Below are 12787 nucleotides of genomic sequence, written 5' to 3'. Positions count from 1 at the left end.
GATAGGGACCATAGTACTACCGATGGACGCATCGTGTACTACCGTACTCCCTATGCTAGGATGACCTATATTGATCTGGGATCAATTGGAATTGACTTCGGGTCAGTAAGAGTGGTATGAAACACTCTTTTATCTGGGACTGACTTCGGGTCAGTAAGACTGGTATGAGACACTCTCTTTATATGGGACTGACTTTGGGTCAGTAGAGAATGGTATGATACATTCTCGATCACTTCTTCTTCATAGTTAGCAGAGCAGAGCAGTTCAGAGCAGTGCATTGATGGCAGAGATAGTACTGACTGAAAAATGGATTAGCAGATGGAGCTCTTCCTAGTTGAGAGGGAGTGTTAAAATTGGCAACTAGGGCCAAACTCCATATGGGTCATCTTATTTATGGCAACTGATATTTTTCTTGGATTCCTCTCTCCGAGAGGTGTAGGATTGATCTAAAGATCATCTGATTCCGACATGTATTTATGGAGATATGAATTTATTCATATTATTGACAATTTGTCAAGGTCGGCCAACAAGTTAAACAAGCACTTTTACCCCCAACTCATCCTCAATGTTGCATTTAAATAGAGGAGACCTCAAGTCATTTGAGGAACACATCATCTCATGATATCTCTCTCCATTTGTTTGGGTACGTCTTCTCACAAGGAGGACGTGGTGGAAAGAGAGATCTAAGGAGCCCTAGCTGCAGCAAGAGAAGGAGCCCTAGCCACAACAGAGGAGCCTTAGCCGCAGCAAAGAGAGAAAGCCCTAGCTGCAGCAAAGAGCAAGCCCTAGCCGCAGCAAGGAGAGGTCAAGGGACAACGTGGAAGAAGGTTTGCTTCAGGAAAGTGTGGATAGGTCTGTTTGGAGGCTGTGTGTTGGACAGGAGTTAAGATTGGGTTGAGGGACTGTTTTGTGGTCAAAATAGGTCCGAAGTTAGTTGTTTCTAGGGCCAAGTTTGCTGGGCAGTAGGCCGAGTTTAGAAGAGGGCAAGATATTGCTGTTTGAGGTGACTGTTTGGGCCTGTTGGAGGAGACCGTAGCTATAGCTAGCTGCTTTGCTAGGCTGCAGGCCATAGCAAGCAGCTAAGGTTGTTCCAAGGCAGTGTTGAGGTGAACAATTCTTGCTGGAGGCAGCGTGGCATAAGGGGAGACTCTTCTAGGTGGACTGCAACCCTAGAAGGGCTTAGTTTGCTGACAACGTGGAGGGTTAAGGGCCGCATATGGTGCCCTAACTAGAATTGCAGGAGCAACAAGTAAACAGTGGAGGACAACAGCATTTTGTGGAGGAGTGTTGGGTCAAAGTGTTGACCGGATTGGATCGTTATTGTAGCAGCCTGTTGTTGCCATGTGGAGGATCTTCTGAGAAGTTGAAGGATCTTCCTAGGAGCAGAACCAACAGTGTAGTTTTTGGATGCATTGAGCTTAATGTTGAAGGCCAATGTTGGCTGGGTTTGTTCGAGCGATTTAGAGGAAGATTTACATCCTGTTTGACCAATATTGATTTCTCTGGTCAAGGCTTTACTGCTGCTGTCATAAAATATCAGATTTATATATTTGTACTATCTCTCTCTCTCTCTCTCTGCTGAACTATTGAAGAATATAAGAAGAATTGATCAAGGGTTTCCCCACATTGGGGTTTGTCCCTGGCTGGTGCCACATCTTGTGTCTTATTATCTTGGCTTGTCTTCTATTGTTTATGTCTATGTTCTATCTTCATTTTACTATCACACTGACGTGATTGCTAAATTGGATATTGATATTGGGCTAACAAGAAAATTGAACTAAATTGCTCTTAAGCATAAAACATACCAAAAATTAACAGCTTCTGAATTCTGCTTCATTATTGGTCATGTTTGCATATCACCAGAGTTCTCTAGATGAGCTAACTTTTTCACTCCAAGCTGCAGCAGATCCTCAATTCTTGCTAGATCTATCTAATGGATGTCTGTAAAAGTATTCATGTTCGACGTCATACTTTGCTCATGTGCCCAAATATTTCTTTTCTGACTGATGCTTTTTTAAAAGCAATCTGAATGAATTCAGAAAACAAGATAAGAGCTCCAGTTGTTGTTCAATCCAATTCAAAATTTTCTTACCTGAAGATGACATTATTTATGTTGATCCACATGGGTTCTCAAGATAAATTTAGAAAGAGATATACACATTGGTTTTTCTCAAAGATGACAAGGATAAAGTAAATCAAAGTTGGTTTAGGTCAGATTTTGTCAATGCAAACTGTCACAAACAGTGAAGATAATATCAACAATATATCGCCGAATATCGGAAATATCGCGATATTTTCAGCGAGCTGAAATATTGCCGAGAAAATATCGTGATATTTTTGGCTCCCGAAAATATCGCGATATTTCCGAGATATCGGCGATATCTCGGAAAATATCGCGAGACCATATAAAATATCGTCGGGCGTGTTTTGCCGCGGCTAGAAAAAGGAAAAATCATTTTTTTTCTTCATTTTTGTTTCTGAGTGTTGGAGAAGGAAGGGGAAGAGTTTTGTGGTGGTTGTCAAGGAGGGTTTGAGGATCAAACAATGATTATCACTACCAACTAAGATTTTTTTGTGGATTAAAGATTGAAGAATAGTGAGACAAACTTCATTTCTTCCATTAACAGGTATGTTTTAAAAAACCCCTATGTTAATGATTTTTTCATAGATTTAGGGTTATGCTTGCTTGCCTCTTTGCCTACCAACATTTTGTTTTTTTTGTTTTTTTCCATTTGCTATGATTTTCATGCCCATGAGCCAATGCAAGGGTTTTCTCCATATTTGGACAGCAAGCTTCATTTTTTTTTCAACTTTCTTATGCACCCTCTTATTGCCATTTTTCAATCACATTGCAAAATGCAAATAATGTAGTAATTTTTTTTAAATGAGGTGGTTATTACTTATTATTTTTTGTGTTGGGGGGGTTTAATGCCAATTTTTTGTGTTTTGTTTTGTGCCCTAGGTTTGAATTAGTTCACTACAAATGTCAAATATGCCAAAAGCCTTGGACCCATTTTGGGAGTATGGGGAGGCTGTTGGTGGGGCAAATCAGGCATATATATCATGCAAATTGTTTGGGACCAAGATGTCAGGAGGGGTTACACGATTGAAATACCATCTAGCTAGAGTCTTTGTACATGATGCAGATGTAATGCCTTGTATGGTTTCTAGTGCAGCGGTTATACAAAAAGCTCTTGAAGCAATTGCTGAACAAGACACAAAGAAAGATGCTAGGGAGAGGCTAATGGTCTCAGATAGATAGTTGCTAGTTTTATTTGTTTTGCAACTTTTGCTACATATAAGTTTATAACTCATGATGATGAAATACTTTTAAAGTTTTATATATGTGATGTTATTTTGTTTGAGTCCTTGACTGGACAATTATTAGGGATTAGCAGGATATGTGATGTTATTTTGTTTGAGTCCTTGGTTGGACAATTATTAGGGATCAGCAGGATATGTGATGTTATTTTGTTTGAGTCCTTGATTGGACAATTATCAGGGATCAACAGGATTTGGTATCGCCTTTGAAGTTTGATGTATCATTTCTATTTGACATCATATATATCAGTGCCTTCTTCATATTTATGTGCCAATGTGTTTAGTTCATGTTGTTATTGCTTTATATGTTTAGAAATCTGAAAAAAATGAATATATTATGCATTTTTTATGCTTGCCGATATTTTCGCCGATATTGCCGATAAGATATTTCTTGGACCCTCGCCGATATTTTTCCGATACCGATATTTTCAACACTGGTCACAAATTCTGTTTCCATGCAAGCTTACTGTTTTTTAGAGTTGAGGTCATTGAAATACTTCTACATGGGTTCTGACATTATTGTTTTTTTTTGTATTCTGGGACAGTTCAAGAATTTCTCTCAGCGACTTGAAGAGGTTGATATTGATGTATTCCGAAGTCTAGCACCTGTGAAATTTGAGCCAACTCAAGGAACATCATTTTTCCAAGAAAACCTTCTACAATGGCGGGTATTGCTTTATTCATTTTTAAGATGATGTACATTTGCACTGTGTTTTAGTACAATTGGTATCTGTCTCTTTCTTTAAATTTCATTTAGTGAAATGGCATTTTTTATTGCAATGGTGTAAAATAATTTTGAGGTTGTTTTTGTTGTCAATTGCACCTTGCAGAAAATTAAATCAAAGGTCATTGCTGTTAGTTTTTGTAGCTCAGACAGGTATTTCCATAAGGGTGTCTGCTCATCAAAATCGTCATTAAATGTCTCCTATGCTTTTCCCAGAAGTTCACTTTATTAATTAATTAATAAAGTGAATGTTTTTTTTATTAAAGTGACTTTTAATTAATAAAGTGACTAAAGTGGGTCACTTAATGATTTAATTAAATGAAAGCCATTGGTCTCACAGTTAGATCTCAACTATTGAAAATTAGGTTTTTGGCTCATGTCAAAGTTATAAAAGAAAGAGAAAAAATGACAAAGACACACAAAGAGCATTTATTTGACAAGTCATGTGAGTAAAGGGGAAAATCAGAGATTTGATTTTCAGCCATTGGCGAGGAGTTTTAGTAGTAGTTCAGCAAGGAGAAGGCGACCAGTCGACAACAAGGAGAAGAGAAACTGTACAACTCAGCAAAGCATGCAGTACAACCGGCTGTACAGATTCTGTACAACCATACAAATAACATAGTAGGTTGTACGGATTCAGTACAGCCATACAGATTGCAGAGCAGGCTGCACGTTTGGTGTAGATCAGCTTTGATTTTTGTGCAAACTGAATTTTTTCCAGATTTTCTATTCGTTTGTTAATTTCTTAGAGCCATTTTCGCTGTAAAGGAAGGAGCTCTTGTAAGTTCTGAAGATATTTTGAATGAAGAACTGATCTAGAAGAGCAGAAATAATTGTGCACTGTGCGTAATTGCTTTTCTCATATTTGCTTCTTGTAAGAGTTAATGTTAATTTTAGGTATGTTCTATGCTTAGAGCAATTTATTTCAATTTTCACAGTTAGCTCAATATCTTTTCTAGGTTAGCAATCACATCAGCATAATAGTAAATTGTAGATAGAACATAAACATAAATTGCAGAAGACAAGCCAAGACAAGAGGACACAAAATGTGGCACTAGCTAGGGACAAACCCCAATGTGGGGAAACCCTTGATCAATTCTTCATATATGTTTTTCAATAGTTCAGTAGAGAGAGAGAGAGAGAGAGTACATATACAATAGAAGTCAACACTTTGACTTATCTAAATAAGAGCATAGATCATCTCTAAGAAGATGATACATAAGGTAGCTGAACTCGGATGAAGACATGTTGCTTCAACTGATTCTCGAAGGTGACTCCATCACCATGCTGCACCTATCATTGTGCTGCACCTCATCATCATGCTGCACCTCACTGTGCTGCACCATGTTGCACCCATCATCACTATGCTGCATCTCATCATGCTTCACTACTCATGACTGTACCTATCACTGTACTGCTGCACTATGTTGCACCCAAATGCATGCTGCAATACCTCATCATCCTGCTGCTGTATACATTCTCGTTGCTGCTATATGTCCATCATTACCATGTTGTCCCATTGCTGCTCCAATGTCCAGCAACACTGATCTACACCATGCTGCACCATCATATGCTACACTGTACATCATGCTATGCATTGCTGCTCCTATGTGCACTATGCTGCATTGTACAACATGTACTCATAGCTGCTCCTATGTGCACTATACATCTTGCTATGCTGCTCCAAGTCTGTATAGGATTAGGGCCGACTGCATCAAAACTTTGACCCAACACGCTGTTGCAATACTGCTGTACTGCTGTTCCTGGTTAGGGCATGATCACGTTGCAACAATCTTTGTCAACCCACACAAACAACCTCCAAATAACTGCGGCCTAGTCAAGGTAAAGTGTTGCCTCCATATGCTGTTGTTTTGGGCATATGGAAGCCTCTCAAGCCTACACGCAACCTTGTTTTGGAGTGGCTAGCATGGCTGCCTACCTCAGATCTCTGCGGCACCCTAACAGCCCTCCAAAACAGTCATACCTTACCTCTTTTTGCCCTCACAGACTTGCGTGCTCCCTTCTTCAAACTCGGCTTGGATGTAGTCACCAAGAGGCTCCAACAACCCTAAGACTCCCACGTTGTACCTACCTTCTTTGTTGGTTAGGGCATCCTTTAGACATCGAGTTAGGGAGCCTCTTTACTGCGGTTAGGGTATCTCTTTTCCAACGTCTAAGGGTTGTCTCAAACAGTGTATAGATTAGGGCATCTAGGGTATGATAAGATTGCATTTAGGGACAGTTGTTAGGCCTCCTTCACCGTGCTAGATCTCCCTTTGAACTGCAGCCAAACCTTCACAAGACCTGTGGCTAGGGCATCCTTCTTTTATTGCGAATAGGGTCTCCTTCTAGACCTACATTTAGGGCTTCCTCTTCTTAGACTTCTCTTCCACTAAAACCCAAAACAAGTGGAGAGAAATCAAGACTGAAGTGTGTGCTAAATGACTATCAAGTCACTTCCTTTTATACTAAAACGTTGAGCACACGTGGGTTATTTGGTTGCTGGCCGACCTTGACGAATTGTCACATAACACAAATAACTTCATATCTCCATGAATACTTATCGGAATCGGATGATCTTTAGATCAATCCTACACTTCTCGATGAGAGGAATCCAAGAAAAATATCAGCTGCCATAAATAAGATGACCCACATGGAGTTTGGCCCTAGTTGCCAATTTTAACAGTTAATAATTCTAGCAAGAAACTAGATTTGATTTTTTTGTTCAGATAGTTGATTTGAGGATAATTTAACATGGTATTAGAGCTTTTGCTCTGAGAGAAAAACAAATATATTGTTTTCCAGGTCTCTTCAGCAAGCTTGAGAGACAGAGCTCAGGATAGCCATGCCAGTAACTACTGTGAAAGTTGAAGATTGATTTGATGGTGTTTCAAATTTCTTGCATGGAAGGCAATAATATTAGTGATCTTGAAGGAGCAAGACTTCTGGGAAGTCATGTACAACCCCCCTCCAACTCTAACGTAGACCTCAAGGAGCATACACGGAGTAGCAACAATATACCTTGCAGTGTAGGAAGTGTGGGATAAGGACATAAAGGCACAAAGGGTGATCCTTGCAGCTATTAAGGATCATTTGATTCCTCGTTTGTGGAAAATTTGAGATCTCAAGGAGATGTTTGATGCCTTGGTATTGTTTTTTCAAAGCGATAACATGAGTATGAAATTATTCTCAAAATTAAGCTCAGAGAGTGCTCCCCTGCAACATAGGAATGTTGCTTCAAATGGGTTCACCAAGGCTTGGGAACCATTCATCATGGGCATCTATGCCCGAGAACATCTTCCCAAGTGGGAGAGACTTTGGGATGATTACATCCAAGAGGAGACTCGTAAAGAGTCCAGGACTAGCAAGTAGGGAGAAGGAGCAACAAATGAAAACTTCTCCCTAGTCAGCGAGACGAAGAAGACTAAAGGGAAAGTTTCCATCAAGAAGGGTGACACTGATGGAAAGGGTCAATAGTCTAGGTAGAAGAGAGATATGAGCAAAACGATCAAATGCTATATTTGCCATAAGAATGGCCATTTTACTTCTCAATATCCACAAAAGAATAAGGGCAAGGGGAAGTCGCAAATATTTGCAGCGACAATAGAGACACGGTTGAGCGAGCTTGCTTCCAATATCGAGAGTGAATTTTTACTTGTCTTGCCTTTCTACCAACATTATTGCTAGAAGCACCTGGTACTTGGATAGTGGCACCTCCCACCACATGGCAAAGGCTAGAGATATATTCAGTGGTTTTGCAAAGGATGACTCATGGATCCATATTGAGCTTGGCGATGATGGCAAGTATGCAGTGAGGGGACAAGAGACAATTTAGTTCTAGCCTGAGTTAGGAGGGTACTCTATGTACTTGGCCAAAAGAAGAACCTTTTGTCCATGTTATTCATGGAGGGCATTGATTATGAGGTCAACTTCTGGAGGGGGCAAGTGTTTCATCTGCCTTGAGGGAGCTAGTCCAAGACTGCAATGAGGATTGTGTTGATTTTTGAAGAGTCCTCTAATTTGATAATTGTTTCTTATGATTCTTTCTTAGATTGATCTTTTCTTACATTTATTGTGCATCATAAAATAGTTACATAGGGAACTTCAACAATAAACAATATGCCAATAGGATCATAAAGAGACAACCACACAAGCACATAATAGTTTACTCTCGGAAAACCCACATTGGGGGGAGAAACCCAACAACCATTTCCTTAGAATAAATTCATTACTTCAACAGAGATATATCTAAGTCAAATACTAGGTCAAACCTGGTCCATCCTCCTAGTCAAGTCATAGATGCGCTTAATAAAATTTGGTATGGTCTGCTCTCCTAGGGCAGAACTTCGGTCTCTCTTCTCATCATAATATTTCAGTTTTGTAGCTTTGTTGCTGTTTGGAAACTCGACCCTTCAACAAAATGATAATCATGAGGATAGATCTTCAGGAGTTCGATTCTTCAACAGAATGTCAACCTCATAGATTTGACCTTCAATATATAGATAGATCCATCCTTCAATACAAAGATACTCACCCTTCTTTCTTGTCTCCATCGCAAAAGATATCAAGTCTTGATGTTGTGATGTGAATTGCCATTGGAGTGTTGGACAACCTCTTTACCTCCGCACGTGTGACTGTTTTCTCTGTGGTGTAGACCTCTTCCTTCTTCGCTTGTGAGAGCTCCTTCAATGCTTGAGTGAGGGGCCTTATAGGCCTGCTTAGATTTCCCAACCAATGATATTATGTCATTGTAATGATAGTGCTGCTGTGACTGCAGGAAGAGGTTTGTTCCTCGTTTTTTGCGCTAATTTCAGAGCTATGAATGCGTTATATTGGAGTGGAGTACGACCCTTATATATAGGTGTTTTCTCCTTCTTTTAGGCCGACTAGATAACTTGTTTGTAGGCCGACTTGAGGACTGTTCTTATGCTTTGGATTTCTTCTTCCTAGGATGTCGTAGCTTGGAGGATGCTTGTGACTTTGCTTGGAGATATTCTCTTGACCATAATACATATACATGCAAGGTATACCATGCCCTTAAGGTCTTCAACTTATTATTTTGACTATTTGACTCACCTATAACACTTTAAATAGTGCTAGACCTATTTCAATGAGCAAGAAACTCATTGACTTATATTATAAAAGTAATATTTCTTTTCTTGAATAAATACAAATATCAAAAGTACATTTATGAAGACCGAACCTAGTTACATTTCCTTCAACACTCCCTCTTAACTAGGGAGGTATTCATATAATCTTCCAAGGTGTTTGGTTATTATCAATCTTGAAGAATTCACATAAGAGAAACCGGATTAGCAATCCATCTGTTATAGCATCATATCCATCAGCATTGTCATAGTGCAAGTCCTTGACTTAACAACTCCATCTCTTTACGAGACCATGAGCTACAATGCTGGCGAGACCAATGATTTATAGACACCTTCATCATTGTCTCTCAAGGTACATACTGACCCGGGTGTTCTCCGAGTATGACCTTCTAGGACTATTCTTATCTTGGGTTCCTAATCCTCAAAAAATATCAGTCCTATTGCCTACTCTTGTCTTGGATGCCCTACACATCCTCAAAGAGTATCAGATGCCAGATGATTACCTAATCCTCCCATTCTCTCTTCCCAAGTGAAGACAAGGATGTTGTGTCTATCTTGTGTCTACATTTCCATTCATGGCCTTCATCTAGACTTACGGCTGTTAGTCCTGGTCTAGTGCATGACCCATGAAATGGAAAACACAATTCTCACTCCTTTGTAATTAGGGGTGATCCAAATCTCCCTCTTGATCAGGGACCTGTTAGAGCTCCCTCTTAACTAGGGAGTCTTTCATTCATCAACAACTGCTTCTTCGGGTGTCCTTTAGCTGCTTGATCTTCTTCCTTTCTTTGATGTCATGAAGTCTTTGTTTAGACTTCTTCTAGGTAGGGCACCATCCATTGATCACTTTCATCCCTGGTTTGTCATGTCATGCTTCCTTCGTGGAAAGTGGCTTTCTTGTCATTCATCAGGTTTTCTTGTCATCTTGGCTACTCCTTTGTCATCTTGTCCATGCTTCAGAATATTCTTCTCATGGATGCTTCATTGTACTTGATTGTTTACATGCTTTGACCTAGTAGCCCATCATGACTTCATCCTAATATTGCTTCAACATTGCTTTTTCTTTTGGTGGATGGCTTCTTCATCACGACATCTCTGTAGAGTAGAATCAGTTATCTGCACCCTTTATATCTCCAAGGCCTTCATAGGTGTCAAGGGTCCTTTCTTCCTTTATCAGAGTTGTCTTGCCTTCTTTCGGGAGATATCTTCAAAGTATCTTGTCAGATAGTGATTCTCGGTGATCATGGTGTTCTTCCACATGCTTGATCTCTTTCTTCGTTTGCTTCTTATCAGATAGATAGGTCAACTATCTAATGCTTCTTGCGAGAGCATTCCTTCATTACTTGCTTCCTGGACTTGTCAACATTTCTTCTTGCTTCTTAGTCAACAATCTTATACTCCTTATGTGAGGATATTCTTTTGTTGACCTTCATTGCATTGTGGTACATGCCCTCGAGCATGTTCTTGGTGAAAGAGATTCTTTCATGCTTGATCATGTTATAGAACTATCCCATGACTCAATAATATACAAATGATAACATGACTAAGCTTTGATGCATACATACCTCATCTTGATTCTCCTTTGATCATCTTAGCTTCATTTGATTGTCCTTGGTGTGGCCCTTCTTGCTTCATCCTAGCTTGCCTGCATATCATCCTTTTCTTGAATCCCATGAATGAGATTCCTAATGAGACATTTGCTTGGGTTTATGAACCTTCTTTTGAAGATTCCATCACAGGATCTTAGAGATCCTTGCCTCACAAATGTTTCTTTTCCTTTTGATGATGGAGGTCTTCTAAGATTCATGATCAATTTTCCTTTCATCGTGGATGAGGTCCTATACTAGGTATGCCTCTTCTATATGAATATCTTGAGCTATATCTGCCATGCTCCTATATTCTAGAAGATATTTCTACCTATTCATTTTTATTCTTATTATAAATGCTACATCTTCATGAGTATCTAGAACTCTATATACATCATGCTTCTAGATTCTAGAGGATGTTTCTAGCCATGCAATTTTATTCTATTCCTTCATGCTCCTATACTACTCAAAAATTTGAAAGAAGTCTAGAAGTAAAGAGTTTGACCTAGTCATAGTAGAGATCAGGAGGATCTTCCTTCTTTTGCTTCTTTCCTTCTTCTTTCACTTCTTGAGTTATGTGAGCTTCTTCCTGCTTTCTTTTGTTGTTGTTGTCCTTCTTAAGCTTAGGACAATTCCTTCTGTAGTGTCCATATTCTTGGCATCCAAAACATTGGATTTTGGACATGTCTTTGTTGCTTGTTCTTCATGGACCAAACTTGCCAAAATTACCCTTTCTTTTGGCCATGGTAGAAAATGCTTGCTCCTTTGATCCCACATCTTCTTTTGCCTTAAGTTTAGTTTCCTTTGTCTTGCATAGAGACCACATTTCACTGAGAGTGGTTGCTTCCTTCTTGGCATATATGCTTGATGTGAAGTTCCCCACTCCTCAGGTAGAGCATTGAGTACTACAATTGTCATCTCTTTGTCAGACATGACTTCCCCAAGCTCTTGAAGTTGATCTCTCATTTCAGATATTTTCATGAAGTAGGGAGTTATTCCTTCCTTTATTATCTATATATTTTATAATTCATTCCTCAAAGATATTACTTCTTCGGTTGTGGATATCGAAAATAGCTCTACTAGCTTATCATAAATTTCTTTTGATGTCTCAAACTTGGAGACATAAGGAATGAGAGAGATTTTGATTGATTCTATCAGAATCCTTTGAGCTCTTGTCTCATCCTTATTGTACTTGGCTAAGGCTTGAGTTTGTTCCTTAGAAGGGGAAATGATATTCCCTTTGGCATGTTCAAGGAGTTCATTCTCCTTGAGAAGTAGATCAGTCCTCTTCTTCCATGCAAGAAAGTTATTGGTACCTACCAATTTATTGCTTTCTTTGCAAACCTACCAATTTATTCAGAAGGGGACATGTACTTACTTGATAGATTTTGAGATGTAATGGATTTGCTTCCTCCTTGAAGACTTGATGGCTTGATGTACTTCAAGTTGCCGCCTTCAAGTGGACTTGCTTGATGACTCGGAGCTTGATGTAGGTCCTGCTTCAATTTGCTCTTCTTTGTAGGTGCCTTTATGTAAGGCTCTTCTTCTTGCTATGTAGACCTCCTTGATGAATGATGGATTGTAGACCCTTCTTGTCCTTGAAGTGATTGAGACTTCTAGGCTTGATGCTTCAACTTTGTAGGTGCTTCTCCTTGATGAGTGTTCTTGAGTTGCCCTTTCCTTGATGTGTTAACCTTCGCTCTGATACCATGTGTTAACCTTGCCCTTTACTTTTTTTGTTAGCTTATTCTTCTTCTTATTAGTGCATATGTGTGTACTTCATGAAACTGCTACCAAAACATAAAAACAAGAAAACAAGATGTTGGCTCTCTGCCAGGGCCAAAACCTCTCTTCTCTTGAGAGGAAAATCCTTTAGTGAATTTCTCTTATTGAAGCTTCTATTGATCAATGCCAAACCCGAGACCCCTGACAAAGAGATCCTCCAAGCACAAGTTAAGTCTTCACTCCTTTCTGCACCATATACCCCGACACTTCTTTCGGCACTTTGTTTCCCGACACTTCGTCCTTCTTCGTCCGACTATGTGATT

The 12787-nt window shown here is 39.4% G+C and overlaps 1 protein-coding gene across 3 annotated transcripts in view; it reads left to right on the top strand.

Annotated features, from left to right (window-relative positions):
• LOC149255039 (uncharacterized) overlaps positions 1-12787 on the top strand; it is a 171364-nt gene that overhangs the window by 60863 nt on the left and 97714 nt on the right. For all 3 annotated transcript variants that reach the window (XM_089460299.1, XM_089460298.1, XM_089460297.1), the window contains exon 3: positions 3867-3989. In XM_089460299.1, the coding sequence (XP_089316425.1) occupies positions 3867-3989 (123 nt within the window). The remainder of the gene's footprint in view (positions 1-3866; positions 3990-12787) is intronic.

The sequence above is a fragment of the Pinus tabuliformis genome, chromosome 7 (assembly GCF_031772625.1).
Source record: "Pinus tabuliformis cultivar Carrire ecotype Pingquan chromosome 7, CPIR1, whole genome shotgun sequence".
Classification (NCBI taxonomy): domain Eukaryota; kingdom Viridiplantae; phylum Streptophyta; class Pinopsida; order Pinales; family Pinaceae; genus Pinus; species Pinus tabuliformis.
Note: the sequence above shows the minus strand (reverse complement) of the source record. Positions and strands in the feature narration are given on the sequence as shown.